The 27,781-nt window shown below is 35.8% G+C and overlaps 3 protein-coding genes across 6 annotated transcripts in view; 1 reads left to right on the top strand and 2 right to left on the bottom strand.

Moving 5' to 3' along the window:
• LOC128864911 (phospholipid-transporting ATPase VB) overlaps positions 1 to 16,747 on the bottom strand; it is a 77,973-nt gene extending 61,226 nt beyond the window's left edge. For 2 of the 4 annotated variants that reach the window (XM_054104677.1, XM_054104676.1), the window contains exons 1-2: positions 16,033 to 16,747; positions 2,374 to 3,576 (exon numbers count right to left, since the gene is read on the bottom strand). In XM_054104677.1, the coding sequence (XP_053960652.1) occupies positions 2,374 to 3,428 (1,055 nt within the window). In that variant the 5' untranslated portion in view covers positions 3,429 to 3,576; positions 16,033 to 16,747. The remainder of the gene's footprint in view (positions 1 to 2,373; positions 3,577 to 16,032) is intronic. The other 2 variants (XM_054104674.1, XM_054104675.1) reach the window with 2 other exon arrangements.
• LOC128864715 (jerky protein homolog-like) lies at positions 5,587 to 6,816 on the bottom strand. Its single transcript, XM_054104466.1, has one exon. The coding sequence runs from the start codon at positions 6,814 to 6,816 to the stop codon at positions 5,587 to 5,589; it is 1,230 nt and encodes a 409-aa protein (XP_053960441.1).
• A 3,627-nt stretch (positions 16,748 to 20,374) lies between the features above and the next one.
• On the top strand, positions 20,375 to 27,534 carry LOC128863545 (rab GDP dissociation inhibitor alpha). The gene is made up of 3 exons (XM_054102760.1): positions 20,375 to 20,902; positions 25,470 to 25,945; positions 26,146 to 27,534. Exons 1-3 carry the CDS (start codon positions 20,509 to 20,511, stop codon positions 26,605 to 26,607), a joined length of 1,332 nt encoding a protein of 443 aa, XP_053958735.1. The 5' UTR covers positions 20,375 to 20,508; the 3' UTR covers positions 26,608 to 27,534.
• Positions 27,535 to 27,781: the final 247 nt, after the last annotated feature.

Raw genomic sequence — 27,781 nt, 5'->3', positions numbered from 1 at the left:
CAATGATAGCTCAAAACCGGTTATAACAAACCATTTTATTTCAAACTAGTACCCGAGTACCAAGCTAGTATACAAACTAACAGGCGATTTTAGGCAAACAATAAGAAAGTGAATTATTCACACTTCACACGACCAGACAGCAATGAGGTCAGAAATTGCAATTGAAATTTGATAGACATTAACACCGGTAACGACTGATACAGCACGCGGCAGCAACATATAAGAAACAATGAATTAGAATAACTCCGCTTATTCAATGACTTTCAATTATTATTGTCACATTTGCGCTGCTAATGATGGTGCAAAACGTTTAACAAACCGTGAGGAAGCATTGAATACAATTATATTGATATGCGTATAGAAAAAAATAAATGTACATATATGGGTGCTCATAAAAACATATTAATTTTCTTTTAATTCAGTTTCTCTTCTCTTAACCCATTTTCATTAAAATAAAAGATGTGGGAGTTCAGTAAAAGCTATGTATGTATGTACGTTAGACATTGGAGGTGCAATTCACGTTAAAAAAATATAGTTTTCGTAAAAAAATACTATGTAAAAAACAATTAATAAATAAGATAAAAATTTACACATTTAAGTATGCAAATATATAAGTGCATATATTCCAATTTTATATTGTAAACGCATCTGCTCGTGGGTTCTCTTTGTTTAATATTGATAAGTAAATATTTTGATCCATTTTTTTTACTTTAAACGTGAGTATATTGACAATGAAATTTTTTTCACTATTTTCGATAGTGTGTTAATGAGTGCAAAAAAATCAACTATAGTGACAGTGGAAAAATTTAGAACTAAAGCCCCCAGTAGTGGGTGTGAAAATATTTCAGCAACAGATCGCTCTACGATTGAACAACTTGAGGAATAATTGGGGAATATGGGTAATATTGCAAACTTATCTCCAAAGTCAATGTTGTGTAGCTCAAATAGTGCATTTGGCTATGTTAACAACCAAAACTGCCATATTTGGGGATCGGAAAACTGCAAGTGATCCTGGAGAAGCCAATACATCCTCAGAGAGTGACAGTTTGGTGCGGATTGTGGAGCAGTGGCATCATTGACCGATTTCTCTTAAAAAGTGCTCATGGAAACGAGATTTCAGCCAACGATGAATGCTACAGTGGCATTATAAACGATTTTTTCCATGCCACGTTACATTCAGATCTTTTTCACGGCGATTTCGGCAATCGTGTTATAAGCCGTCCCGGCGATGGCAATTGGCCGCCTCAGAGCTGCTATTTAACACCGGTAGATTTTTTTATGTGAGGTTCCGTAAAGAACCAAGGTCATCCAAACAATCCATTAACGATTCAAGCCCCTAGGGCGACTACAGAGCAACCCATTCGTGAGATAGGTCACCATGGTCTTCGAAAACAGGGTTAACAAGATGCGCTACTGCGAAGTTGCATGAATGAAACCGTGTTCCATAATATGATTTGATTTGCTCAATTTTAATTCGACCCTTTTTTGTACTCGTCGCCATTTAATTTAAGGGGTAACACCACTGTACACGCGTAAAATAAACACGATTTTTAAAGAATTTTTTTGTATAGAAGGAAAGGGAAAACAATCACTCTGATTTGGGAAGTTATTACTTATATACTAAAATACAAAACTACAAAGTTTGATCGAAAAATTTTACAAAATGGCGGCATTGGACACATTTTTGTAATGTGGTTTCTCTTGAAGGAGCTCCGCTGCACGCAGCACAGAGGGTGCAAATTTTAATCTGGAACAAAGAAACATTTTTTTTCTTAATCTAGATAAGAATAGCTAGAGAAACACGTAGGGGATTTAAAAAATATTTATTTTTGTGGAATAAGCAAGCATTTGAAGGAAAAAACTCTATTTTGGACTAAAAAAAACGGCACTTAAATAATTATAACAATCGTTTAAATGAATCTATCGAAAATCCCCTACGCTGTTCTCTTAAGAAGGTTATTATACAGACTTGGTGAAAAACCTGATTAAAAATATTTAAAATTGTTTGAGTTATGCTGCGTGCTAATTTCAGAAAACGTGTTTTGAGAAAAACGCGTTTAAAGTTTGGAAATTTGGAGAAGTCGTTAGGTAGCAGTCACTAACACTTGGTTAAAAGCTTAAAATATTTATGAAATAAACTTCGGTAACGTATAAAACTTTTTGTTCTGTATTTTAAAAGGTTCAAAGAATTTTTTAAGCTTATAAAAAAAAATTAATTTTTTGAAATTTCTACAGTGGTGTTACCCCTTAAAAAGCATACAACTTAGAAGTAGGAATACAATTTTTTATCAAAATAACAACGGGCATATGTATCTCCCAAAACAGGATGAAGAATTTTAAATTTACCCATAAAAGTATTAACTTATTACTTACCCATCATACACTCGACATGTAGTGTTATTGATTCGTTTGTCGGAGAAGCGACGTCGTCGATCTTCAAATAAGTCTTTGACTGCCGTCACGCCGAGCACGAAGACAACCGGAATCATAGCAACCTCCTTACCAAACGCATTTATCGCCGGAAACCAATTCAGCAATACAATAAAAATAAAGTATAAATTCGCAACACGATGGAATTGTTCAAGTAAATTTTTAGGCACAAACGAGAGCAACGTATACTTTGTGGTACGTATCTTATTACCCACAAAATCTCCATTTGGGTGATCTCGTTTCGGAGTCTTTGGAGGAATAGTGTGGTTGGGTACGACAATACGATAGCTTCGCTCCTCCAATTTCTCGGAATGACATACAGTTATACGCTTCCACCAAGGTGGCGTTTCGGAGCGACGAAGAGTGTATATGGATTCAGAGCGTGATGCCTGCCGCGAATGACCGCGTCCACCCGCTGACGATACAACAGATGGCCCGAATTCGCGTGCTTCTGATTCCTCCTTGTGACCAGGTGGTAGGATGAAATCAGTTTTCGAACCAACACGACTATGACCACGCGATGCACCAGGTGCACCTGGTGAATCTGTAATTTGACCCTGTGAGAAAGCACGCTGATGTCCTTTCATAGCTGATTTTATTGGCCGACCACTTGGCCCTACAATAGCACCGCCGCCATGACTCACAGATCGTATATGGCCGCGGGTAGCCGTTCCCACGCTGAGGCTGTGCGATGGCGCAGACACAACAGCAACACCGGGAATACCTGACACCATACTACCGATAACACTTGCTCCAAGGCTACCGCCAATATTTAGTGTTCCAGGAAATATGTAGATACGTTCGGGTTCCTGCAAAGGAACTGTTTGCGTCGCATGAACCATCATCGATGTTGTGATGGTTGTATCTAGAGGATCGTAGGCCGTAGTACTGCTGGGCGTCAACGCAAAGTTTGGCATCGGCAACGTTGGCGGGGCCGAGCGCTGTTGCTGAACAACAGTAAACTTTCGCCGCAACTCTTCGGTATTCGCTGAAGGCATATTTGCAAGACACCATGTGTGTGTGCAAGACTCTTTTCACAATTAACAGCTATTCGTATCAGCAACACAACTAAAAATATGGTTATAAATAACTTAGGTAAACTGATAGTGCCATCTGTTAGGATTTCTTTTATTCAGTCACGAATTTCTGAAACGAAAAAATGATCGATTTTTATTATTCAAACCACTTGCTTATAAAATAAAGAACTTTTATTAACTTAATAATAACTAATATATAATTCAAATACCTAGACTATTCTACATAATTTAATTTAATTTATCTCAACGAGGCTTTATACACACGTACTCTCGGTAGAATGTAGTCTGTTATTTATCCCCACCTATCCCATAGTGTTTATATTTATAATATTTCTTTATTTATTATTATAAAATCGTATATATAAGAATGAATATTTATTTGTTTGTATGCATTTTAAAAGCTACCAAACCAATCATTGCAATGAAACTTCGTCAACTTATTGCTTGCAATTGCCGAAAGAATATGGGTATGAAAAAATTAATTTAAAATAAGAGGGCATGGCACCTCCATATACATTTTACATACTTTCGGAACTATTTGTATCTTAACACTGAAATATTGTACAGGAACATAAAATATGAATACCGCAACAATTACGAGAAGCGGGCAGTATTGATAAAGGAGGTGTAGCAGTTCCTTATTGTATAGTTTCGATACCATCTATTCGGGCAGCCAAAAAATGTATTCGTTTTTCCCAAAGGCGGCCGCCGTAGCCGAATGGGTTGGTGCGTGACTACCATTCGGAATTCTCAGAGAGAACATAGTTTCGAATCTCGGTGAAACACCAAAATTAAGAAAAACATTTTTCTAATAGCGGTCGCCCCTCGGCAGGCAATGGCAAACCCCCGATGTATTTCTGCCATGAAAAAGCTGCTCATAAAAATATTTGCCGTTTGGAGTCGGCTTAAAACTGTAGGTCCCTCCATTTGTGGAACAACATCAAGACGTACACCACAAATATGAGGAGGAGCTCAGCCAAACACCCAAAAAGAGTGTATATATATATATACTAGCTTTAACCCGCGGCCCCGCTCGCGTAGGAGTAGTTTTGAGGGATTTAGGATATGTCTATAAAAGAATTACAAACAATAATTTCATAGAAAATAATTTTTTATTGATAACCATAATATTACAATACCCAGCATCCGTTGCTATGCCTCGTTGAATAAAATCAAAACAACCAATCAGAAAAATATCAAGCAAAATTATTTTTATTAATTTTCTATCTCAAACCGTTTTTGAACTTTGCATTTGGGTCATAGTTGAACAGCTTATGCGGATTATGCAGTCAAGAGTGTGCTATAAATAGTGGGAATTAGGAATTTAGATTAAATTTAAGCAAATATTCGATTATTAGTGACGAATGAGAGTGGTGGCGCGGCCTGGGGGCTGTGGGAAGGAAGTTTCATCATAAAAACATGCCTATAACCTTCATTGGGTGAAAATATGAATGTATAAAAATTTTTACGTCATTTGGTGTTGTCGTTTCGTAGTGATGCAGAAAGTGAGCTTCAGCTTTCTGAGGCAGATGTTTTTTATGAGGAGCTTTTTCATTGCAGAAATACACTCGGAGGTTTGCCATTACCTGCCGAGTGGCGATCGATATTAGAAAAAACTTTTTCTGTCATTTGTTGTTTGATGCACAGAGATTCGAACCTACGCAATCACGAACGGTAGTCACACAGCAACCCATTCGGCTACAGCGGCCGAATACAGCACATAAATAAAATCTAATTAATAAATCATTAAATTTCAAAAAAATAACACTTTCAATAAAATTAGTTTTTCTGCGCCAGCCACGAACCGGGTAATAGCTAGTACTATATATGTATGTACAGTTGTACCTCGATTAACCGGGTTGCTCGGGACCGGGCTCAGCACGGATAATCGAAAACACGGTTGAAAGAGGTTTTTTGAAATACATATTCAAAAATTTTATTATTTTTATTTATTTTTAAAAAGAACATGTAAATTTGCATCTATTAACATACTTATGAATACAGATACATATCTTATTACTGTTTTTATAATATACTTTCATATACATACATATAGGTACATAAATGCATATTTATATTAATTTAAAATATTCGTTTAAAGTAGTTTGTCTTTTAGAATTCATTTGTTCCTTAAGTATATTAAATGACATTGTATGCGATACACTTGTATTTTGTCTGGTTCTGAAATACCTGTACCAGTATAGTTTTCTAAGAACTTTAACAAAACACTACTAGCCTCTATTGCTTGAGCTAATGTGGGGGTTTCTACCATATTACCTCCATCTGATTCCTCTGAATTTGACTCAAGCTCATATTCTTCTGTTTGATTGACCATGTTAACGATTTCATCATCAGATACAATAGCAAACGGTGCGACATCAATATCGCACTCCATCCACTTTGAGATAGCATCAGCTGTAAAACCAGGTGGTATTAATACATCTGATTGTATCTCAATACTAAAAGTTGAATCATTTTCATCATCTTGAGATAGTAAGTTATTCCAAACTTTATTTAAAACACGTGGGGTTACAGAATCCCACGAAGTCGCTGCTGTCCATAAAGCTGACTTAATGTTCAAAGATTTAACAAATTCGTGTCGACTATTAGAATCCACAAGTTTTTGCACGATAAATTTACGGTACTGGCATTTGAAACTCCGAATGGCTCCTTGATCCATAGGCTGAATCAAAGATGTACAATTCGGTGGTAGATATTTTACTGTAACATTATCAGATATCATTGCATTTACATCCGGGTGTGCTGGACAGTTGTCTAATAGCAAAAGAACTTTGCAATTCTTTTCGAGACCAATGCGTTGTAAATGTTCTCTTACCTCTGGTACAAAATTGTTGTTAAACCACTCCAGAAATAGCTCTTGTGTTACCCAAGCTCTCTTATTAGACTTATAAACTACAGGAATGTATTTAACATTTTTTAAACATCTTGGATTAGCACTTTTTCCTATTATCATCAATTTACACTTGTGAGTCCCAGCTGCATTTGCACAAAGTAAAGCTGTGATTCTTTCCTTGGACTCTTTGTACCCCTCAATAGAATATTCATCACCACTCGCCAACGAATTTTGGGGCAAACACTTCCAAAATAGACCGGTTTCGTCTGCATTATAAATTTGTTCAGTTGTAAGTTGTTCATTTTTAATGTATTCGTTTAAGTCTTCCACAAACATCGTTGCAGACACATAATCAGCACACTCCTTTTCTCCTGTGGATTTCAGCCTACGAACTCCATGCCGATTTTTGAATTTTTCCAGCCAACCAGATGAATACTTACACTCGGAATTTATGTTTAATTTACCATGAAAATATTTTGCCTTCTCAGTAATCATTTCGCCTAGAAATTGCAGGAAATTTTCAGTTTATGTGGATGTCTGGATTTGAGTAATATTACCTGTAATGGGACATCCCTTAAATCTTTCTTGTCGAAACCATTCATATGTTGCAAAATCAACCTTTGGATTTTCGGATTTTTTCAGAGTATGTCTATTTTTTAAACCGTGAATTGAATCACTTTCCGATTCATATTTCAAAATTTTTTCTTTGTTTTTTATTAAGTCTCGTACAGTTTGTTTGCCAACACCATATTTTTCAGATAAAAAATGAACGGATGGGTTCTTGCGATATTCGTTAATCAGTTCTATTTTCTCTTTAATTGAAAGAACTTTTCTTGCTCTTTTTGTCAGTTTACTTATTGATGGAGCCATTTTCACAAAAGCACCTGTTAAGAGATCAAATTTCACTTACAGACTGAATGAAAGTGAAATTTGATACAAATTTATTACATAAAAACAAAAAATGGGAATCCCCGAATTTTATTTCTTTGCACATTCACTTAAATTGAAAAAAGTTATTATACGCCGCACGGATAATAGAGGTAAAGCACGGTTAATAGAGATATAAAATCAAACACACAGCATGCCGGTTAACAGATGTACCCGGTTAGTAGAGGCCCGGTTAACCGAGGTACAACTGTATTTACATAGAACTGAGACTTAAAAACTATAAAAGAGCAAAATCAGGCACCGACAAGATCCGACAAGGTTATAATTTGTAGGTTATAAAGCTGCATACTAAAATACAAAATATGATACATAAGAATTAATGTTTATCTCTCCGTTCTTCCTTTTGACATTATATATTTTGTGCAATTCACACACTTCCTCTTAAATACATTCCTGCCTGTAGGAAAGCAGCAAGTTGCCTTTTTGGTTAATATTTAATTTGCCGAGCAGATTACCCCAAACGAGAGCGCCTCTTTTCAAGAGTCCCCGAGCCACAAGACTCAATAAATGTATCAAAAAATATTTACCATATTGATGTGGTCAAATAAATAAACGAGCTCGCCCAAAATCTCAAGTATCACTCACTCAATCCTAAGCTAATCAAACATTTATAAAGCGTTTTTGTTTTTAAACTGATTTTAGCCGAGATTGCTAAACTTTTTTGGTAAATTCGGGTGTTTTTTCTTCCCCTCCCTTTTTAGGTAACGTCGGTTGTTTCTGTGATGTTTTCTTATAATTTTTTCAATGAAGAGGAGGGTATTCTAGTCTAGAAATTTGAAAAAATCGAATAATATTTTTTTTCAAAATTTGACTATTCAAAAATATCTCCCTAAAAGGATTTTTCAAAATTCGAATTATTTTCGAAGCTACAACTATTTTAGTGACGCGACAGCTTGACTGGTTTGAGCGGACGCCGAACTTCAAAAGTGTTTTTCTCGAAACTACTTCGTTCGATACGGTCGGCACGATATCTCAAGTTCTAATCAACCGATTTGCTTGAAATTTGTCATGAATATTTCTTAAATATATCTCTATCATATGAAGCTCGAAAAACTGGAAATTTCAATTCTTTAATATGTGTAAACAATTCGAGAAAGCTTAAAAATAAGAGAAAAATCGACCTCAATTTTTTGAGTAGCCGCCATTTTATGGAAAAAAAATTTTTTTCCGTTTTTTCTGGTTCATACGATAATGACATTCATATTAATTAAGAATTTGTATTTTTTTTTTTCAGATGACAACAAGGGTAGAAATCGTGACGACGGGGACACTGCCTTTTTTTCCCCCCTTCCACTTCAAGGACGCATAACTCCATGAAAATTCATTTTTTTTTTTCAAATTTATTTTGTGTGCTCCTAATATATGAATAAATAAATGATAAAAAAATGTATCGTAAAAATATCAATAGCTTTTTCTTTATTCATCGTCAAAAAATGCTCGAAATTCGGGCCTCTAGACTAGAATACCCCCTTAAAGGTGATGTAAGTTAGGTTAGGTTTTTGTGGCAGTCGGTTTTAAAAATAGCCAACTAGCGCGGTAGAACATGTAAGTCCTTTGTGGTACCACTGTGTAATACGGTAACCTCAGTATTTATTTATCTTGGAACCATCTTATGAAGCGTAGGATAGGTTTTATCCCAACATCGGATAGTTCCGTAAGAGAATCAAAAGAGTATTTTCCTAACAGTTTCTCTACTCTTAGCTAAGACTGGACAATTACAGAGGAAGAGGTCTACTGTTCCTTTCCTCTTCCTCGTCTCTACAACTTCTGCAGTATTCATGAGAAAATACTCCTAGCCTAGAAGAGTGCCTACCTACCAGAAAATCACCGGTGACACAAGCCACGACCTTCAAGATGTTCTCTCTTGAGAGGTTGAGCAATTCTCCTGACCTTTCCTTATCTATTTGCAGCAAATTAGTCTGGTTGTAACACAAGTATTTTATTCCCTCCATCACCAATTGGCCTCATGGAGATTTTATTTCTTATCCTTAATTTTCCTCCTTTATGGCTAAGACTTCTGCCTGGTAGACGCTACAAGAGTCCGGATGTCGGGCAGATAATTCCAGTCTAATTCTTTTGAAAAAATTCCATAGCCTATTTTATTTTCTAGCTTGGATTCAAATTTATTTCCCCTCTTCTCTATGGCCTTAGCATTTGCCACTCTCTTCTTGACGGGATGTTAGTCCTGAAAAGCCTGTTTGAGCCTGAGTGAGTTTAGGGAAAGAGTAGTCGATTTCTTGATTATAACTACCCACCGAGTGTTCCATAGCGCCATATTATTAAGTTTGAGCGCTGAGGCCGCGGCCACGTGTTTTCCTTTGGCGCGTGACTACCATTCGGAATTCACAGAGAGAACATAGGTTCGAATCTCGGTGAAACACCAAAATTAAGAAAAACATTTTTCTAATAGCGGTCGCCCCTCAGCTGATAATGGCAAACCTACGAGTGTATTTCAGCAATAAAAAAGCTTCTCATAAAAAAACTATTTGCCGTTCCGAGTAGGCTTGAAACTGTAGGTCCCTCCATTTGTGTAACAACAACAAGAAGCACGGCAAAAATTATTGACAATAAGTATTACTACGGATACAAAACTCAAGTATACCTATTTATTTTATTTATTAATTTATTTTAAGGTGAAATATACAACCATGGGTTATTTTTACAATGATGAACCTTAAGGGGGAAGTCTACTGTGACAAGGGAAAAAACAGGCTTAGTTTCCGGATTTTATTTCTAACAAAATATTGCTCCTACATAAAATCTATTTAAACTCTTATCTTTATTATATATTTAAGTTTTTGAAAAAAAAATTTTAAGTCAAAATATTCAAAATGGCCGCTGTGGCACTTCTGCAAGCGCAGGTCCGCTTTTCTTAGGTGCCTAAACGGTGTACATGAAATCTTACGTTTCGGTGATCTAAAACAAAAAAACAAAATATTGTTATCATATACATAGTATTGACTCTCGTCTGACGTAGGATTATGTCGATAAAAAATTTTGGCGTTGAAAAAAAAATTCTTGAAATTTTTTTCTTTTTTTTTGCCTAAAATTGATGTTACTATTGTTTATAACAATTTAACAAATAACGATATCAAAAAAATCCTATGTCAGACGAGAGACACTATTACAGAGAATATATAATTAAATTTTTAAGCTGATTCATTTATCAGAACTCGAGATATCGTGTACACCGTATACAAAAACTTAGTTTCGAGAAAAATGCGTTTAAAGTTTCAGTATAGCAGGTACGCGCTTTGGAGCGCTTCGGGAAAAGGTCGAAATTTCAACGAAGAAAAATTTAGCCAGCTGTAACACATATTGTACCTTATTTAAGAGGGTTCAAAGTATTTTTTAAGCTAATAAAAAAAAATCGATTTTTTGAAAAATTCACAGTAGACTTCCCCCTTAAGAATAGTTTACATAAAAGGATTAACAGTAAAATCAAAATTAAAATTAAAATTACAGCTGGTGGTAAAGAAATTGAAGTAGAAGAAGGCATTAAAAAGGAAATTAAGGTAAAAAGAATAGTAGTAGGAGTAGGGTTTAATTGGAATAGATTTAAATAATGTGGAACAATTTGAGTACATTCAGCTATTTTCGGCAAGATAGCGAAGCAAGTGATAGCTGCGCATGTCACAGAGAATGTGAAGATTTCGATACCCCAATCGTTGATGACGGAATTGACGAGGTGAGAATATCGATAACGCGGCTAAAGAACAACAAAGACGCGGGCGCCGACGGACTGCCGGCTGAGCTATTTAAACATGGCGGCGAGGAGCTGGTAAAGTACATGCATCAATTTCTATGCAAAATATGGTCGGATGAAAGCATGCCTTCCGATTGAAATTTAAGTGTGCTCTACCCAATCCATAAGAAGGGTGATCCTACAATCTGTGCCAATTACCGCGAGATTAGTCTTCTAAATTTCGCCTATAAGGTTCTAGCGAGCGTATTGTGTGAAAGGCTGAATTCCACCATCAACCAACTGATTGGACCTTATCAGTGTGGCTTTAGACCTGGAAAGTCTACCATCGACCAAATATTTATTGTACAATACGCCAAATCTTGGAAAAGACCCACGAAAGGAGAATCGACACACACCATCTTTTCGTGGACTTCAAAGCTGCATTTGACAGTACGAAAAGGAGTAATCTTTATGCCGCAATGTCTGAATGTGGTATACCCACAAAAATAATACGGTTTTGCAAGATGACGTTGCTCAACCGAGCCGTTTGATACCAAGCGAGATTTCAGGCAGGGCGACTCGCTGTCGTGTGACTTCTTCAACCTGATGTTGGAGAGCATCGCACTCGCGTATCGGCACAAATAGTTTTTAAGCTATTTGATTTAAAAAATTGTAAAATTAACCTACAATTCTCCTATTTTGGTTATTCCAACTAGCAGAAGTCCTGCCAGACATCTAAAAAAATAAACAATATAAAACACTTTTGCACACATTTTTTATTTCAAATTTTCATTATTTTAATAATATATGATATGAAAGGTTTTCCAATAAGAGGTGTTATTTTGATATTCAAAGAAAAATGCTATTTTTTAATATAAATGATCGGATGTTTATTTCATTATAAAGAGGAATGTATGCCGTTAATAGTGGAAAATAACATCAGGCAAATGACCACCACGACCACGCTTACAGGACAATATCCTTTTCATGAAATTTTCCATAACCGAATTGCAAAGTCGCTGCCCTATGTCCTCGATAGACTCACGAATTCCATCTTTGAGGTCTTGAACAGACCTTGGGCTGTTGGCATAGACCTTCTCTTTCACGTGGCCCCAAAGAAAAAACACAAGGTGTTAAATCACAAGATCTCGGTGGCCAATTGTGATACCCCTTCGAGAGATAACAGGGTCCGGAAACTTTTCCCGTAAAAGATCAATGGTTTCGTTGCTTGTGTGGCATGTAGCGCCGTCTTGTTGAAAATAAACGTTATCCAGATCAATACCGTCCATTTCCGGTCATAAAAAATCGTTAATCATCTCTCCATAGCGCAATCCATGCATTCATAACACCTGTTATTGGAAAACCCTTTACTTATATATATATATATATATATATATATACGTATATATGTATGTATATGTTTTATTTAAAAAAAAGCGCCGCAGGCTAAAATTTGGAATAAAAAATCGCGCGATTATTAATTCCAAATTTTCACTATATTATTAATATTTGATTTACTTGTTTATATATACTATGTTTTAGTTAAAAAGGTTGCGCGATTTTTTATTGCAAATTTTCACTATATTATTAATATTTGATATGTATATATTAGGGTGGGTCGATTTAAAAATCGCTCATTGCTCTGTGAAAATCGTATTCTAGGGACCAAAATAAGAAACTTTGCCGAAGGAACCATACCTCTAAAACGAATTCTGATGCCCCCTCCCAATTTGGGTCGAACGAAAAATCCCACTTTGACCCATTTAGAGTGCTCCAATCGAGTCCAAATGTATGAGCGACCCCCACTAACTTTGGACGGCCGATCCACCCATGCCAGTGGCACACCCCCTGGAACTCCCCCGGGGGGTTCCCCATACAATCATTTGAAAATATCACCATTTTTGGCCTTTACATGAGAAAAGAAACTAAAAAGTTCGACCCAAATTGGGGGACATCAGAATTCGTTTTAGAGGTATAGTTCCTTCGGCAAAGTTTCTTATTTTGATCCCTAGAATATGATTTTCACAGAGCAATGAGTGATTTTTTTCCCTCCCCACAAATCGACCCGGCCTAGTATATATACATATATAAAGGATGATTTTTTAAGAGCTATAGGAAAGTTTTTCAAAAAACACACGTAAAATTCAGAAAAATGCATGACATTTGTATTTAAATCCATAATACAGTCCATATAATTTAATGTTTGAAGATTATTTCATGCAAATGTGGACCGCGACTGCGCTTCAAATGGTCCATCCGCTTAGTCCAATTTTGGCATACTCTTTCCAATGTTTCGGCCGTTATCTCACATATAAATGCTTTATTGTTGTCTTCCAATGCGTTAATTGAAGCAGGATTGTCTGAATAGACATGAGCTTGAACATAGCCCCACAAAAAATAGTCTAAAGGCTTTATATCGCACGATCTGGGGGCCAATTGACAGGTCCCGAACGTGAAATAAAATGTTCACCGAACTCGCCTCTCAACAAGTCCATTGTTACGCGTGCTGTGTGGCATATGGCACCGTCTTGCTGAAACCACATGTCATGCAAGTCAAGCTCTTGCATTTTGGACAAAAAAAAACGTTGGATATCATTTCACGGTAGCGCTCACCATTCACAGTTACGTTATGATTCGCAGCATCTTTGGAGAAGTACAGCCCAATGATACCTACAGCCCATAAACCGCACCAAACTGTGACCTTTTCTGGTTACATTGGTAGCTCTTGCAATTCTTCTGGCTGATCTTCACTCCAAAATCGACAATTCTGCTTATTTACGTACCCATTGATCCAAAAATGAGCTTCGTTGCTGAACACAATTTTTCGATAAAAAAGTGGATCTTCAACTTTCTTAACGGAACACGCATTTTTATAATAAAATTCAATGATTTGCAAGCGTGGTTCGTTTGTAAGACGATTCATGGTTAAATTTTAGACCAAACTGAAGATGTTCTACAGTGAAACAAAACACGAAACGTGCGACAGATGTTTAAGCCACCTGTTTAAAAAGATAATAGCTAAAAAATCACCCTTTATATGTTTTATTTAAGCGATGCTTTTTAGTTATTGTTAATTTGGCTGGCATATTTGGAGTTTTCAACTTAAAAATGCAATTTATATATCAATAAAAAGTGTTAGAAACGTGTGTCTATGTTAGACAGTTGTAATAATGATTAAAATAAATGTGATAAGTGCACTTTTTATATCAAAATTTGGTAAAGGTAGAAGACAAATTTTACAAACAAATAACTTAAAAATTATTATTAACTGATTAGTGTTCGTGCTCGTTTTAGCAAAATAAGCACTAAATCAACATCACCTGTGAGTTTCATTGTAAAATTCGTAATATTTCTCACAAAACAAGCGAACGGTTAATCAGAAGGATACCTAGCCGGATAAAATAAATCAAATAAACGCTACGCTAGTATCCAAAGTAATCTTTTCCTCAAACTCCGTTTTGGATAACTACGCGAATCTCTTGAGGCTTAGTAACAACACACCGAGAACGCCCATGCATTATACATAATCCTCGACATCGCAACAAACTTGGCCTTGCCCAAAACGGAGTGATACATAATGATTTATACTACATCACTTTCGACATAAAAGCTCGCAGGAATGGTACTACTGCCACCACTACCACTACTCCAACATTAACCGAAAAAATATTTAGTATAATGCTACCCTTTTTGAAAAATAGCATGTAACGGGGGATAGTGGTGTGTAGCCCCATCTTAAGGCTGAAAAGCGCACACTCCGGGGGCTTATAGTTTTTAAGAAATTTATTGTCGAAGTTTAGTAATTTAGCGAAAAGTTGGCGTTGCCAGACACCTCACATAAGAACGAAGTTCATATACAGAGACGTTCACTGGAAGGATGTTTCCAAATCTGTAGTATTTTTTGTTTCAGTTTGAAATTGAGAAACATAAACATTGCTTTTGAAAATTTAACCATTGTTTTTTATGGAAAAAAGCGTGGCAGGAGAAAATTCGGAATAAAAACCGTGCGATTGTCTGGATTATGTTATACACTTATATAACTCATCGAAACCTGAAAGGAATGATATAAAAGATATCATAAAAAGTAGTAAAGTAATTAAAAAGCAAAAAGCGCGGTTTATAGGTGTATTGTATTGCTTCGATAGGCTTCATAAATGCCCTCGGCTGCCTTTCAAAAAAAATAACACTTAACTCCGGCTACGCCATCCATAACCATTAAACCTAAAATTAAAACGTCCTACGCGCGTAGTAAAGATGCACAATAACCCCCATCGCCATCGTCAGTACTGAACTGAATAAACTCAATGTTTGTTTATATTTTTATTTTTATTTACATCCGGCAACACTCTACTGTTGTCAATTCCAATGAAGAGTGATCCTTGTTTAAAATTGGAAAGTGATGATATTTATACACTACATGTATTCTCATAGAAATATTTCGAATGCATATTATAATGTGCCAAAATATAATGAAGTGCCCGAAGGCACTTTTTGCAAAATAACGGTAAAACAAATATTTCCGGAATATTGGGAGTTAAAAAGGATGTTCCTGAACCACTTCCTAACATCTCCACCAAATTTCATTAAATAAATCATTATATATACTTTGATTAAAATTGTCCATGTCATATTATAATAAACCCGACCCTATATATTTATACACATAAACCGAAACGTTTAAATATATATATATACGAGCATATTATATATATATACATATACATATATAAACCATAGCGTTTAGTATTTTTATTCATTTATTTTATCCAATTGTGTTTTATATTGTTCGTTTTTAAGACATCTGGCAGAACTTCTTGTTGAAATAACCAAAATAGGAGAAATGTTGGCCAATCTTACAAATTTTGAAATCAAATAACTTAAAACATAAATTTTCTGAAGGTGGAGTTTTCACTTTTAGAATGCGTGTGACCTCCCTTATCTCTATCTTTCTTACAACTCTTTTTTTTCAAAGTATGGGCCATTAGCATAAAACCTTCCATAATGTGTGCATATTTTGCAGACTAAATAATTTATATTAAAAATTACGGAAAATTATTTCTATTATTTCTTTCACTTACACACACAAAGCGTCTGTTCTTTCGGGTATTCGTGTTGTCAACGCAAGCAAAATCGAAAGTTCGCAATTAATGAAATTGTTCGAACTCCACTAATTCTACCTTTGTTCGCGTATGTGAACTTTATTAAGCTGAACTCCAATGATTTTTTCTCTGTATGCCTATTTGAAAGCAAAATACACATACATTCACTTAAAATTATTCAAATTTCAATCAAATTACACATTTTTTCACTTTAAATAATTGCACTTCTTGGTTTACGCACGATTTTTCGTTAATTATATTTTTTGCATTGCCTGGGGTTAATTAGTATTTTAATTGAACACAAACGTCACTATATTAGCTAATGGACGGCCTCAGCGGTAAAACAATCGAACTTGTTACTTTTTTGTGTCTTAAATTGCATTCCACTGCATTTCTCCCCTTTTTAATGACAACAATATAAACATATATATAAGACACACTCCCGCATATAATATAGCAAAACGTAACACACACCATCAACATCGAAACAGCAACTGTTTTCAAACTATATTCAGCTTTAATTACTTTTAATAAATCTCTCACTTCAAAATCTACTAATAGGTAATGTAAATTTTATTTTTCTATTTTACTGAATTTCACGAATCTTGTTTTGAAGATAATTTCATCGTCTTTTAAACTTCGTCTCAATAAAAAGGCACACGACCAAAACATCTTAACCAGTCAAAGAACGATAGATAAATAGATGAGGGTGGGTATCTCAATTTCTTTCACATTCGTTTATCATGAGTTTGCCAGTTTCTCACCAATTTTTTCGTCTAAATTTACCACTAACAGAGCGACTCCACCAGTGAATTCAAGGCGAATTTATTACAGGTGACGGCAAACACATATAAGTAAAACCCTACATGTATTTGTTGTTGCGTTTGGTGCAAGCATCATGCCAAAATCAGCAAGCAAATGTAAACATACGAATGTAAACATACCAATACATACAAACAAAGCATATCATTTTGACGTAAGCCATACCTACGGCGAAAAATTCAGCTGGGTGAATGCTGTCACCTTATTAAATCCACCTTGAGTCTAATTGCAGTATATCATTTAAGACTGATTTACACAGAGGCAATTTACTAAAGAATTGAATTGAGCGTGACCGACATAAGCACTCCTGTTTAATCTATTTAAAATCATATTTTCAGGGAAATCCAAAGTGAGTCACTTACATTGAAGTGATCGTCGTTTAAACACTTGCATCCAACTTCTTTATTTCACCTTATTATTCTGTGATCCAAACACCCTGAAATCTTGCTATACACATGAGCAAGGCGAATTGAGTTTAAAGGTGGCGCCATTAAAAACACGATTTTGAAAAGTCTGACATCAGCTTCCTTCGCAATACAAAACAAACAAAAGTAGGAAAAATTACATGTTTGTGTAAATTTAGTGAATGGCTTGGTAGTATTGGGATTTGTGAGATTTAAGATAATCAAACTAATCAAAACGAAGTGCCATAAGTTAAATTGTAAAAGCATAAATTACAATAAAGCCTCCAAATTCAGTTTGTTTGCGTTTTTATACGGAAGACGTCGAGGTAAGAAAGCCTTTGTGTGTGTGTATAATTTCTTGTATTTGGTTGTTTTCATCGTCACCATCAACGGATTCTGCCAAAATCTGAAGCAGTCATATGGGCCTATGTGAAGGAGACTGTGGAAGAGGTGAAGTATGGGTCATAGAAGCTGCCGAGGAGACGACAAATATGATCGTGTGAATAACCCTAGTAAAGACGGGAAAAGGCACGAGGGTTCCAATAGGGCTACTAAATAATTTCAAGTCACCAGTTATTCTGGATAAAGGAGCTGTGATTAGGAAATGGTGGCCTGCAGAAGCCATAGTAAATTGCAACGGACCACAAGAGATAAGCGAAGAATTCCAGGAGACAAAACAAAAAACTTCCGACTTCATAAGGACTTGTATGAAGTAAGAAGGCTAGGGAGGACGAAAGCTAAGATATTGCTAGAGAAATACGGCTACATATCCAACGGTAATTGTGGAAGGCTTGGCAGAACTGCCATTGATAAAACATCGAATAGACACAGGAGACGCAAAGTTAATTCGTTAACTTCCCGCCAAGTTGATAGCGGAAAGTGCGAAAAATGAAATCATATAATCCAAGTTATGTAGCAAGTGGAGTAATTGAGCCATCAATAAGTCCGTGGAGCTCACAGGTTGTGCTGGTTGGAAAAAAGTATAGAAGCACCAGTTTTTGTGTGAATTACAGAAAGCTGAATGAAGTCACGAACAAGGATAGCTACCCATTGCTGTGGATAGATGACATTCTCGACCCTTTATCCGGCAAAATGGTTTCCAACGCTTGATTTAAAAAGTGGTTATTGTTAAGTGGAAATTGAGGGTTCCGATCGTGAGAAGGCAGCATTCAGCATAGGAGATAGGTTGTGGCAGGTTCCTATGATGCCATTCGGATTATGCAGCGCACCAGCTCATTGTGGGCGTCTAATGGAGCACGTGATGAGGAGAAGTTACGTATCTTTGGCATAAGGGGATAATAGAAGACGTCAACAAAGTCGAAGAGAAAATAAAGGCAGTAAATGATTGACTACCGTCAAGAAATATGCATGAAGTGCAAAGCTTTCTAGAACTGTGCAAGTGTAATAATCGTTTTGTTTCAGGATTCGAAAATGTTGGCCTGAGTCTCCATAATCTCATCAAGAAGAATTGCGCTTTTGTATGGACAAAGAGTAAGAGAAAGCGTTCCATAAGCTGAAAGAGCGTCTTTGTACTATGCCTATATTAGCCTACTTCACACCCAGTCACTTAGTTGTGCACAAAAACCGTAGCAATAGTTTAAGCCTTCTTGTTTGGTAGACCGTAACCTGCTGGCCATGCGACTTATGGTTTAAACAAAACGACTTTTTCGGATTCAATCGTAATCCCACAGCGGCAATGCGCTAAAAACTTGTACGAGGTTGAATTATTACCCATAAATATGATGTCAAACAGATATACTAAACACGTTTTCTAGAGGAATCCCCTCAGGCGCGTTGCATAATCCGAATGCCATCACAAAAAAATGCCACAACGCATCTCCTTTTTCGTGACTTTATTTAGCTTTCTGTAATCCATACAAAATCTGGTGTTTTTATCTTTGTTTTTAACCAGAACCACCTATAGCTTCACGGGCTTATTGATAGTTCAATAAATCCATTTTGAGGCATATCTTGGATTATCTGATTTGCTTCTTCGTGCTTTGCTAATGGAACTCGACGTACAACTTGACGAGTTGGCTTTGCATCTCCTGTGTCTATTCAATGTTTCACAATGACACTTCTTCCAAACTTTACGTGGATTATGTAGCCGTATTTCTCCAGCAATCTCTTAGAGCTCTTATGAAGTAAGGTCTTTTTCTCGAACCCTCGTGCCTTTTCCTACCTTTACTAATGAAGTTTGAGTTTCCACTGCGTTGATATTTACGCCGACATTTGCGACATTACAGCCATATCATATTCATGTCATTTTCTGGTGATGGCCTCACATTCTCTGCCTTCTCTCAAAAGGCCTCAGCTTCTATCTGGAACAAATATTCATCTACATTGATGCCCGCAGCCTCAATTTCCTCGCGTAGACGTGCTTGCAACTCTGTGTGTTTTCAGAAGTTAACAAGCCTTGCTGACCCAATTCCTTCTTGAGTTCACTCAACTTTGTCATTTTTATTTGTAGGATCATGTTTTGTAAGATTTTATTCAACAATCCCACTTCCGACACAAATTGTTATATGATGCAAAATAGGGTTAGTATATGATGTTAACCACATTGAGAATGTTTTGTAAGATTTTATTCAACAATCCCACTTCCGACACAAATTGTTATATGATGCAAAATAGGGTTAGTATATGATGTTAACCACATTGAGAATACATGACGCAAAATAAAGCATAATGTAAAGGCATATCTTTGTATCCTACAATTCAGAGGAACTGGAGCATTTCATTATTGTAATTTTTTGTGTTCCCATTATCAATTTGAATTCATATATCTCATTAATAATGTGTGCATTCGAAAAACATACTTACATTTTCTCGTTATCAGCTAGCATTCTCTCATTATAAAAAAGAGGTAAAAAAGGTTTCACTAAGAAATTCATTTTAGCGAGTTTAACTTTTATGTTTTCCATTTAAGTTCGTCGACTTTCTATAGTATAGGTGCGGCATTATTTTTATTTAAGTTTAATTTAAGGACTGGCAGCTCTGGAACACGAAACGAAATATGAGTCCAGTCATTACATGTATATAGTGATATCTCTTTCCCACTTGGAATACATTTACGAATAATCGTTGACGAGTAGAAAATTTCATTGAACGCTCGACAGTGCTGGTGACGAAAAGTGGTCTTCGGTTTTGCATTGGAATCGTTTTAGAGAAAAATTTATTTATTTAAAATACTACATATTTGTAATTAAAAAGGGTATTTATTTTTAAGATGAATGAAGAATATGATGCAATTGTGCTTGGTACCGGTTTGAAGGAATGCATTTTAAGTGGAATGCTCTCGGTGTCAGGCAAAAAGGTCTTGCATATCGACCGCAATAAGTACTATGGAGGTGAATCCGCTTCGATTACACCGCTAGAAGAATTATTTCAACGCTATGAAGTTGAAGCTCCTGGTGAAAAGTATGGGCGCGGTCGGGATTGGAATGTTGATCTCATACCCAAGTTCCTTATGGCAAATGGTCAACTGGTGAAATTGCTTATCCATACGGGTGTGACCCGCTATCTTGAATTTAAATCCATTGAAGGAAGTTATGTGTACAAGGGAGGGAAAATTGCCAAGGTCCCAGTTGATCAAAAAGAGGCCCTAGCCTCAGATTTAATGGGTGAGTGGAAATATTTATAAAGCAATGTAGAAAGTTTTAAACTTAAATAATTCAAATTAATTGTTTTAATCGTCATCGTATTCTTTTTTCCATTATGCACTGTCGTTGACAATTCGTCGTGACACGTATTGTCGGCGACCATTAAAATAACGATATATATATATTTTTTTTTTGGAAGGGGGAGGGGCGAACTCTTTTAGTAGGATCGCTAGGTGAAACTAATTCTACCAGAGCACAGCATTTGATGAAGAAGAAAATATGTCGGACCTAGTTATGACTTGCAAAAAAAGTGATATTAAGGTATAGCGATAGATAAAACGGCGATCACCCATAACATATTATTTAATGCTTATATTAGTAAATATACATTTCCTTAATCACCGGTAGGTACATAAATTGCTTTAAAGATTAGAGATGACGATGGAATAACATTTTTTTTAATTCAAGTAGAATACGTTTTTAAATTAAAACCGATAAAATCTACAAAAACTTGGCATTAAGTAAATGAAAATGCATGCTTAATATCACATATTACCTACACAATATAATCAGAGCTGCAAACTAAAAATGTGTGGCATAAAGCATTGGTGCATATTAAAAAAAATTGAGTTTTCATTACGATGCTAAATGATGGATTAAAAATGGACTTTCTTGTAGGAAAATTTTAAAATTATAATGTCGCAATCTTACAATATATTTTCCTTACATGTTGTAATTTTCCCTTACCGTGCACAAAGTTATAACCTGGCTAACAAAAGCATCTACTTCGTTAGTCATGATTCATAAGTAAATTTTTTATCTTTGGCATTCGAGCTGTGAGCGAAGCACCAAGGCGAATTCATTCAAGGTAGTGGGACTAGAGCAGCGTATTTTGTGTTTTGATTGCAAAAGGGACCTGGTTCTTATTTGCTGCTTTGTTCAGTTATTAATATCCTTATGGGAATTTTGACATTCAATACACAAAATTGAAAAAAAAAAATTATATATGTGATTGCTTTTGTTGGTCTAGTGCCACCTAATTTGTAGATTTACCTAGCGAATAACATAAAGACAAGAATATGAAGTTCCCAGTTCGCTAACAAATTCTAGAAAAACAAATGTTCGAAAATTCTCCACCCTAAAAGCAATTGGAACTCATCAGAATCAGCTACGGTTCCAATTGCTTTTGAGTGATGCATTTTTCAGCCGTGTTTTGTAAGCATAACGGGTTATCGTGTTAATATAGAAACGATATACTATAGCTAACACATTTTACGCCATCCTGTTCTCTTGGATATGTTTTTGGATATTTCAAATTGATAAGTAAAAAATAGATAAATAAAAAATTATAAAAGGAAAATGGCTGCTAATATCTCCGTTAGAGCTCTTTTCTAGTAAATATTAGCCAGTAATTAAATTTCTGGGATTTTGTAGCATTCATTCTCTAAGAAAAAAAATGAAAATCTTGCAAACCGTGCAATTAGAAAATGGAAAATTGTTAATTATGTTATATATTCTGCTAAAAAGGCTATTATTTGATTTTCCCCTGCGGATTTTCCGGAATCACCTTCTTTGTTTATTGTATACAAGCATGCGCTTCAATAAATGGCCATATATTCGTTTAAACGCATAACTGCTTTTAATCATTTTGATGTGGAAAAACGAAAATACTTAAATATAAGAAGTTTAAGTTAATATATGATATTTCGCAATCCATTGATTTGATTGATTCGATTCAATGAATTAACTTGATTTAAAATCAATGATACTCGCTTAAACGCATTTAGGAAAAGTAAATAGTTTATTGATTGATTTTTTGATCAGTTCAATTATTCTTTTCGGCATCAAATTTACTATGTTTTAAATCATTACTGGACCAATATCAGCGAAGTGGTATTAAAGGCGAATTGATTCTTATGTGGTATTGTTAAAGCGAAGGTTTATTAGTGGCTACCTCCATTTAATGCAAGGAAAGACATGATTTTTTTTACACTGACAGATCCACGCTTCCTCTACATATTGCTTCGTGTCTAATCGTCTGATTCTACCTTTGACAATTTTTACAAAGACAACCGTTTTTTTTTTGTTCAAAATTAGCTTTATTCATCGACTTAATTTCCGCGGTGGTCGTCGTAGCCGAATGGGTTGATGCGTGACTACATTCGGAATTCGGAGAACGTAAGTTCGAGTCTCCGTAAAATACCAAAACGAAAAAACAGTTTTTTCTAATAGCGGTCGTCACTCTGTAGGCAATGGCAAACCACCAAGTCATAAAAAAGGGTACCCCGTTTGCAGAATTTTAGCAACCTTAAAAGAAACAATAAACAGCTAGCACAGAGTCGTATTTTGCTTTCCAACACTGTGTTGCAGGGAAATATGCATACATTGTAAATATTTTCTTGCATGTCTTTTGTTGCTTCGTCATTGCACGTATTAAAAGCTTTGCAATTCTTGCGAAGAATTTTTATGATTTGAATAGCATAAATAAAGCTTATATTTGGAACAAAAATATTACGTCTATCACGAGTGTCCTGTAAAGCCCTATTCTAAAATGTGCAAGGGAATGAGAACACTCCTGTTGCTGCTTAGAAAACCATCTTCGCAGTCTGCAATGGCCTGTGAGAATGTCGTAAGCTTCTTCTTAGTGATGTGTTGTCCCATAACAAGGAAGGGCTCGGGTCTTATTAATGGTGAGGCCGCAGCCTCTCTTTTGCCTATGCTTCCGCTGCTTCGTTCCCAATTATACCCCCGTGGCTTAGGACCCAAATTAGCCGGATGCGATTGTGCGTTCCTAGTAGATTCAGTTTTTCTATACACTCAAGGACCAGTGAGAATTTAATCTCACAGGATGATAGAGCCTTGAGTGCCGCCTGACTGTCGCTCTGAATGGTAATACACTCATTCCGGAAATTTCTGTCAAAGTTTATCTCTAGATGACAGATGTCCTAACTGATAGACAGCACTTTTCCTCGCCCGAAGGCTTTCCTGGTAATATTCAACAGGGTATGCTTGGCTGATTGCTAAAGAACTATATAGAGCGGTGTCAGCTCAAGTATCATCGCCATCGCAGCTGTAGATCGCTCAAGCGACCGCTTCATATGTTATCGTTGGTCTTATTATCATGATGTACATCTATCTCAGGATTCTTGGGCTACATCCCCAGGATTTTCCTGCTAGACGTTTGCATATCATGAGGGTCTTTGTTGCTTTGGACAAAGTGGCGTCAGCATACCTCTTCCAGCTAAGCCTGATATCCATGCTGATATCCCTCTTTCCTGGTAAAATTCTTTTCCTGGTGAATGATGGCTGTCTTGAACGCGAAACGGAAGCCTAATGAAACAATATTCAAGGAAACTAACGAACAGTATCGACGAGTGATCAAAGGGACAGGTGTGTTGGACGGGTAGGTTTACGCGGACGTGTGAAGAAGTGGTTAGTAGTTTAGAGCCGGCCAGCAGTAAGAATTCACTCATCTACATTATAAACAAGGTGCCAATTTGTAGGGGTGTGGGTCGAGCTCAGTGTAGTAAAAAAGCAACAAAAGGTCGGGGATCGGCAGTCATCTACGTAAGAAATCAAAGGAATTCCCGTTCTACGTTGCAGGAACGATCCATATTTTTATCCGGCCAAGGATTGAACTTCAGCAGCAATCCCAAAATATTTATGGACTTATGCCGTTACAATAAAACTCCCTCTGGTGGTTTGAAATATAGAAGTTGAACAAAAAGGGGAAAAGGACGCCACCCTATGGGAACCCCTGTAGTTTTAAGCACACATGAATAAATATGTATGCCCGCCAGTCTTGTTAAACTTTGTTTTGATAGAGAAATCGTATTAGAAATTGTTTGGAAATTCTCTTTGTTTGCCAATTACAATTAAAAGGACTTGGCAAAGGTTTTTAAAAAAATATTCCGTCTGTATATTTATTTATTTATTTGTACCTGGTCTATGAATATTTTACAAGAACGATTTTATCGTAAATATTTCTCAAAGCTGATTTTTACAAATTTTCTTAAATATTACAATACAAGGTAACTTAACAATAAAAATAAAATATTACTCAAATATTAGGAAAAGAAAAACAGAATAAAAAATAATCAGCAGATAAAGGATGAATCAGTTTTAAACTAATTATAGATTTGTGTCTTGTAGTTGAATTCGTTTAGTCCACTCCTTACGGTGTGAAGTAATGGGGTGTAGACTCGAACCGTGTTGATGAAATATAATCTAGATGATGTTGAGTAATTAAATTCTGGAACAACAAAACTATTGTGTCCTCCGCGGCCTTACTGGTACAAATACTGGCATATTGGCGTAAACGTGGCAGAGACTGTTAGATTTTGTTTTTGGTATTAACAAACATGTGGATGGTGGGTGTGGTGTTTTCACGACCGAGGTAAAAAGAGATATACGGCGATATGGCTCCCTTTCGTTGGCTTCTATAGTCACCCTTTTTTTGTATATGTTTAGAAATCCAGGAATTGTAAGAGTCCTTTGATTGAAGTCTCGATTTTTACCCAGAATTTTCATATTAATGTTTAATTCATTTTTTTAATTTTAATAATATTTTTTATTTTATATATTATAGGTATGTTTGAAAAACGTCGATTCCGCAACTTCTTAGTTTATGTGCAGGACTTCAAAGAAGACGATCCAAAGACTTGGAAAGACTTCGATCCAACAAAATCAAACATGCAAGCTCTCTACGACAAATTTGGCTTGGATAAGAATACACAAGATTTTACTGGTCATGCGTTAGCACTTTTCCGAGATGACGAATATTTGAATGAGCCGGCAGCGAATACCATTCGTCGTATTAAGCTTTACTCAGACTCTTTGGCACGGTATGGAAAGTCACCGTACTTGTACCCCATGTATGGCCTCGGAGAATTACCCCAAGGTTTTGCACGTTTATCAGCTATTTATGGCGGGACTTATATGCTAGATAAACCCATTGACGAAATCCTTCTGGGCGAAGGTGGCAAAGTAGTGGGTGTACGCTCCGGAGATGAAGTCGCTAAATGCAAGCAGGTCTATTGTGACCCCAGCTACGTGCCTGATCGGGTAAAAATTACACAGTGCATATTTAGATCAGGGGCCTAGGGATGTTATCGCTTTTGTGCTGAGATCAGCGAATATGGGCAATTTATGACATATTTATCTCATATTATTTAAAAAAAATCGAATAATTTGGTTTTTAGGCTCCCTGATTTAAACTTCACGAACCCCAGAAACATTTCTAATTATATCTTGTCTTTATATAGGTACGCAAGAAGGGCAAAGTAATTCGTTGCATATGCATTTTGGACCACCCAGTTTCGAACACCAAGGACGCCTTGTCTACCCAAATAATCATTCCACAAAAACAAGTCTCACGTAAATCAGACATTTATGTATCTCTCGTCAGCTATACTCATCAGGTAGCAGCCAAGGGCTGGTTTGTTGGCATGGTGTCGACTACTGTAGAAACTGATCAACCAGAAAATGAGATAAAACCAGGTTTAGACTTACTTGAACCCATTGCACAAAAGTTCATTACAATCTCTGATTATTTGGAGCCAATCGACGATGGCATTGATTCGCAGATATTCATTTCCGAATCGTATGATGCTACTACGCACTTCGAGACAACATGTTTGGACGTTTTGGATATCTTTAAGAGAGGTACGGGCGAAGACTTCGATTTTTCAAAAATTAAACACGAGCTCGGCGATGAGGATCAGTAAGTGCGTTTCAACAACATTTTTACTAGAGACAGAATCTGTTGTCCTCGATGATATAGTCGCAGAAAAGTTATGTCCTGATGAAAGAAGATGAATCAAAATTGCGCATGATATAAAAATATAATCACATTACTATATTACTATAAATGCTTAAATCAGCCAAACTGTTACAGCGAAATATTAATAAAAGGTGAAAAAAATATGGAAGCTTGACACATATATTGCGCCTATTATAAAACATCTTTGCTAATTCATTATAAACCAAAAAATATCACAAGAGAAAAAAATGCACATTCACCATATTTGTGTGAACGCAATAGCTCCTTTTAAATTTAGTTTCCAATAAGATTATTTTCATTCCATTATAGATAAAGTTTCATTTTAACGTATTATCAATGTTTTCTTTTCTAAAATTGTAACCGCCGTATGTCAACGTGTTTCCATATTTTTTTTTGCACAGAAACAAATATTTTATCATTTGAATATAACCATCCACATTGAATTTTGAATGCAATTAAAAAACGAACAAAAACAGGCGATTGTGAAGATTTGATCCACTAATATAATACGAGTATAATAAGCGCAGGGCACGAGTAACCAACATTCGAAAAATCTTACGTTTTCACAAATGGAGTATTGAATTTGCAGTGGGTCTCAAGTAACAATAATAAACCAAACAAACTTTTCAACTGAAGATTTGTTGTAAGAATTGAGAATATATGTATATCACAATTTTGCTTGAAGTGCATCAGAGATTTCCAAAAATTATATAAATATATGATTATGGGAATCGCTGCAACATTATTAAATCATGTTTTACTTATGGAAGTTTGTGACATCAGATCGAACACATGTATGTATATGCAAACACGGTATTTAAAATAAAGGTTGGCATTTTAAAAATAAATGGATTTATTTAAAAAGTGTTAACGTGTTTTTCTTTCATAAGACACAGGGTGTCCGGTGGCAAAATTTGATTACTAATAATAAAAGTTCGCTGGTATCGCCATGCTCTTTGTGGTCATCTTCCTGAAACCATGTGTGTGTACTGAAGGGAGGATGTTCTCTCATTATTGGTAAAAAAATATTATTTTAGCATGCGCCGCTTAGAGACACCGTACACAGAAATTGCTTGCTCTTGACAGCTTTCAAACAAATATGGTTCAATTACACTGTG

The sequence above is a fragment of the Anastrepha ludens genome, chromosome 5 (assembly GCF_028408465.1).
Source record: "Anastrepha ludens isolate Willacy chromosome 5, idAnaLude1.1, whole genome shotgun sequence".
Classification (NCBI taxonomy): Eukaryota; Metazoa; Arthropoda; class Insecta; order Diptera; family Tephritidae; genus Anastrepha; species Anastrepha ludens.
This window is presented reverse-complemented; position numbering and strand designations above follow the sequence as displayed.

Coding starts and splice junctions, on each gene's coding strand:
- LOC128864715 (XM_054104466.1), bottom strand. CDS start 6,816: ATGATTACTGAGAAGGCAAAATATTTTCATGGTAAATTAAACATAAAT.
- LOC128863545 (XM_054102760.1), top strand. CDS start 20,509: ATGAATGAAGAATATGATGCAATTGTGCTTGGTACCGGTTTGAAGGAA. Junction 20,903..25,469: donor CCTAGCCTCAGATTTAATGG/GTGAGTGGAAAT, acceptor TATATATTATAG/GTATGTTTGAAAAACGTCGA. Junction 25,946..26,145: donor CCAGCTACGTGCCTGATCGG/GTAAAAATTACA, acceptor GTCTTTATATAG/GTACGCAAGAAGGGCAAAGT.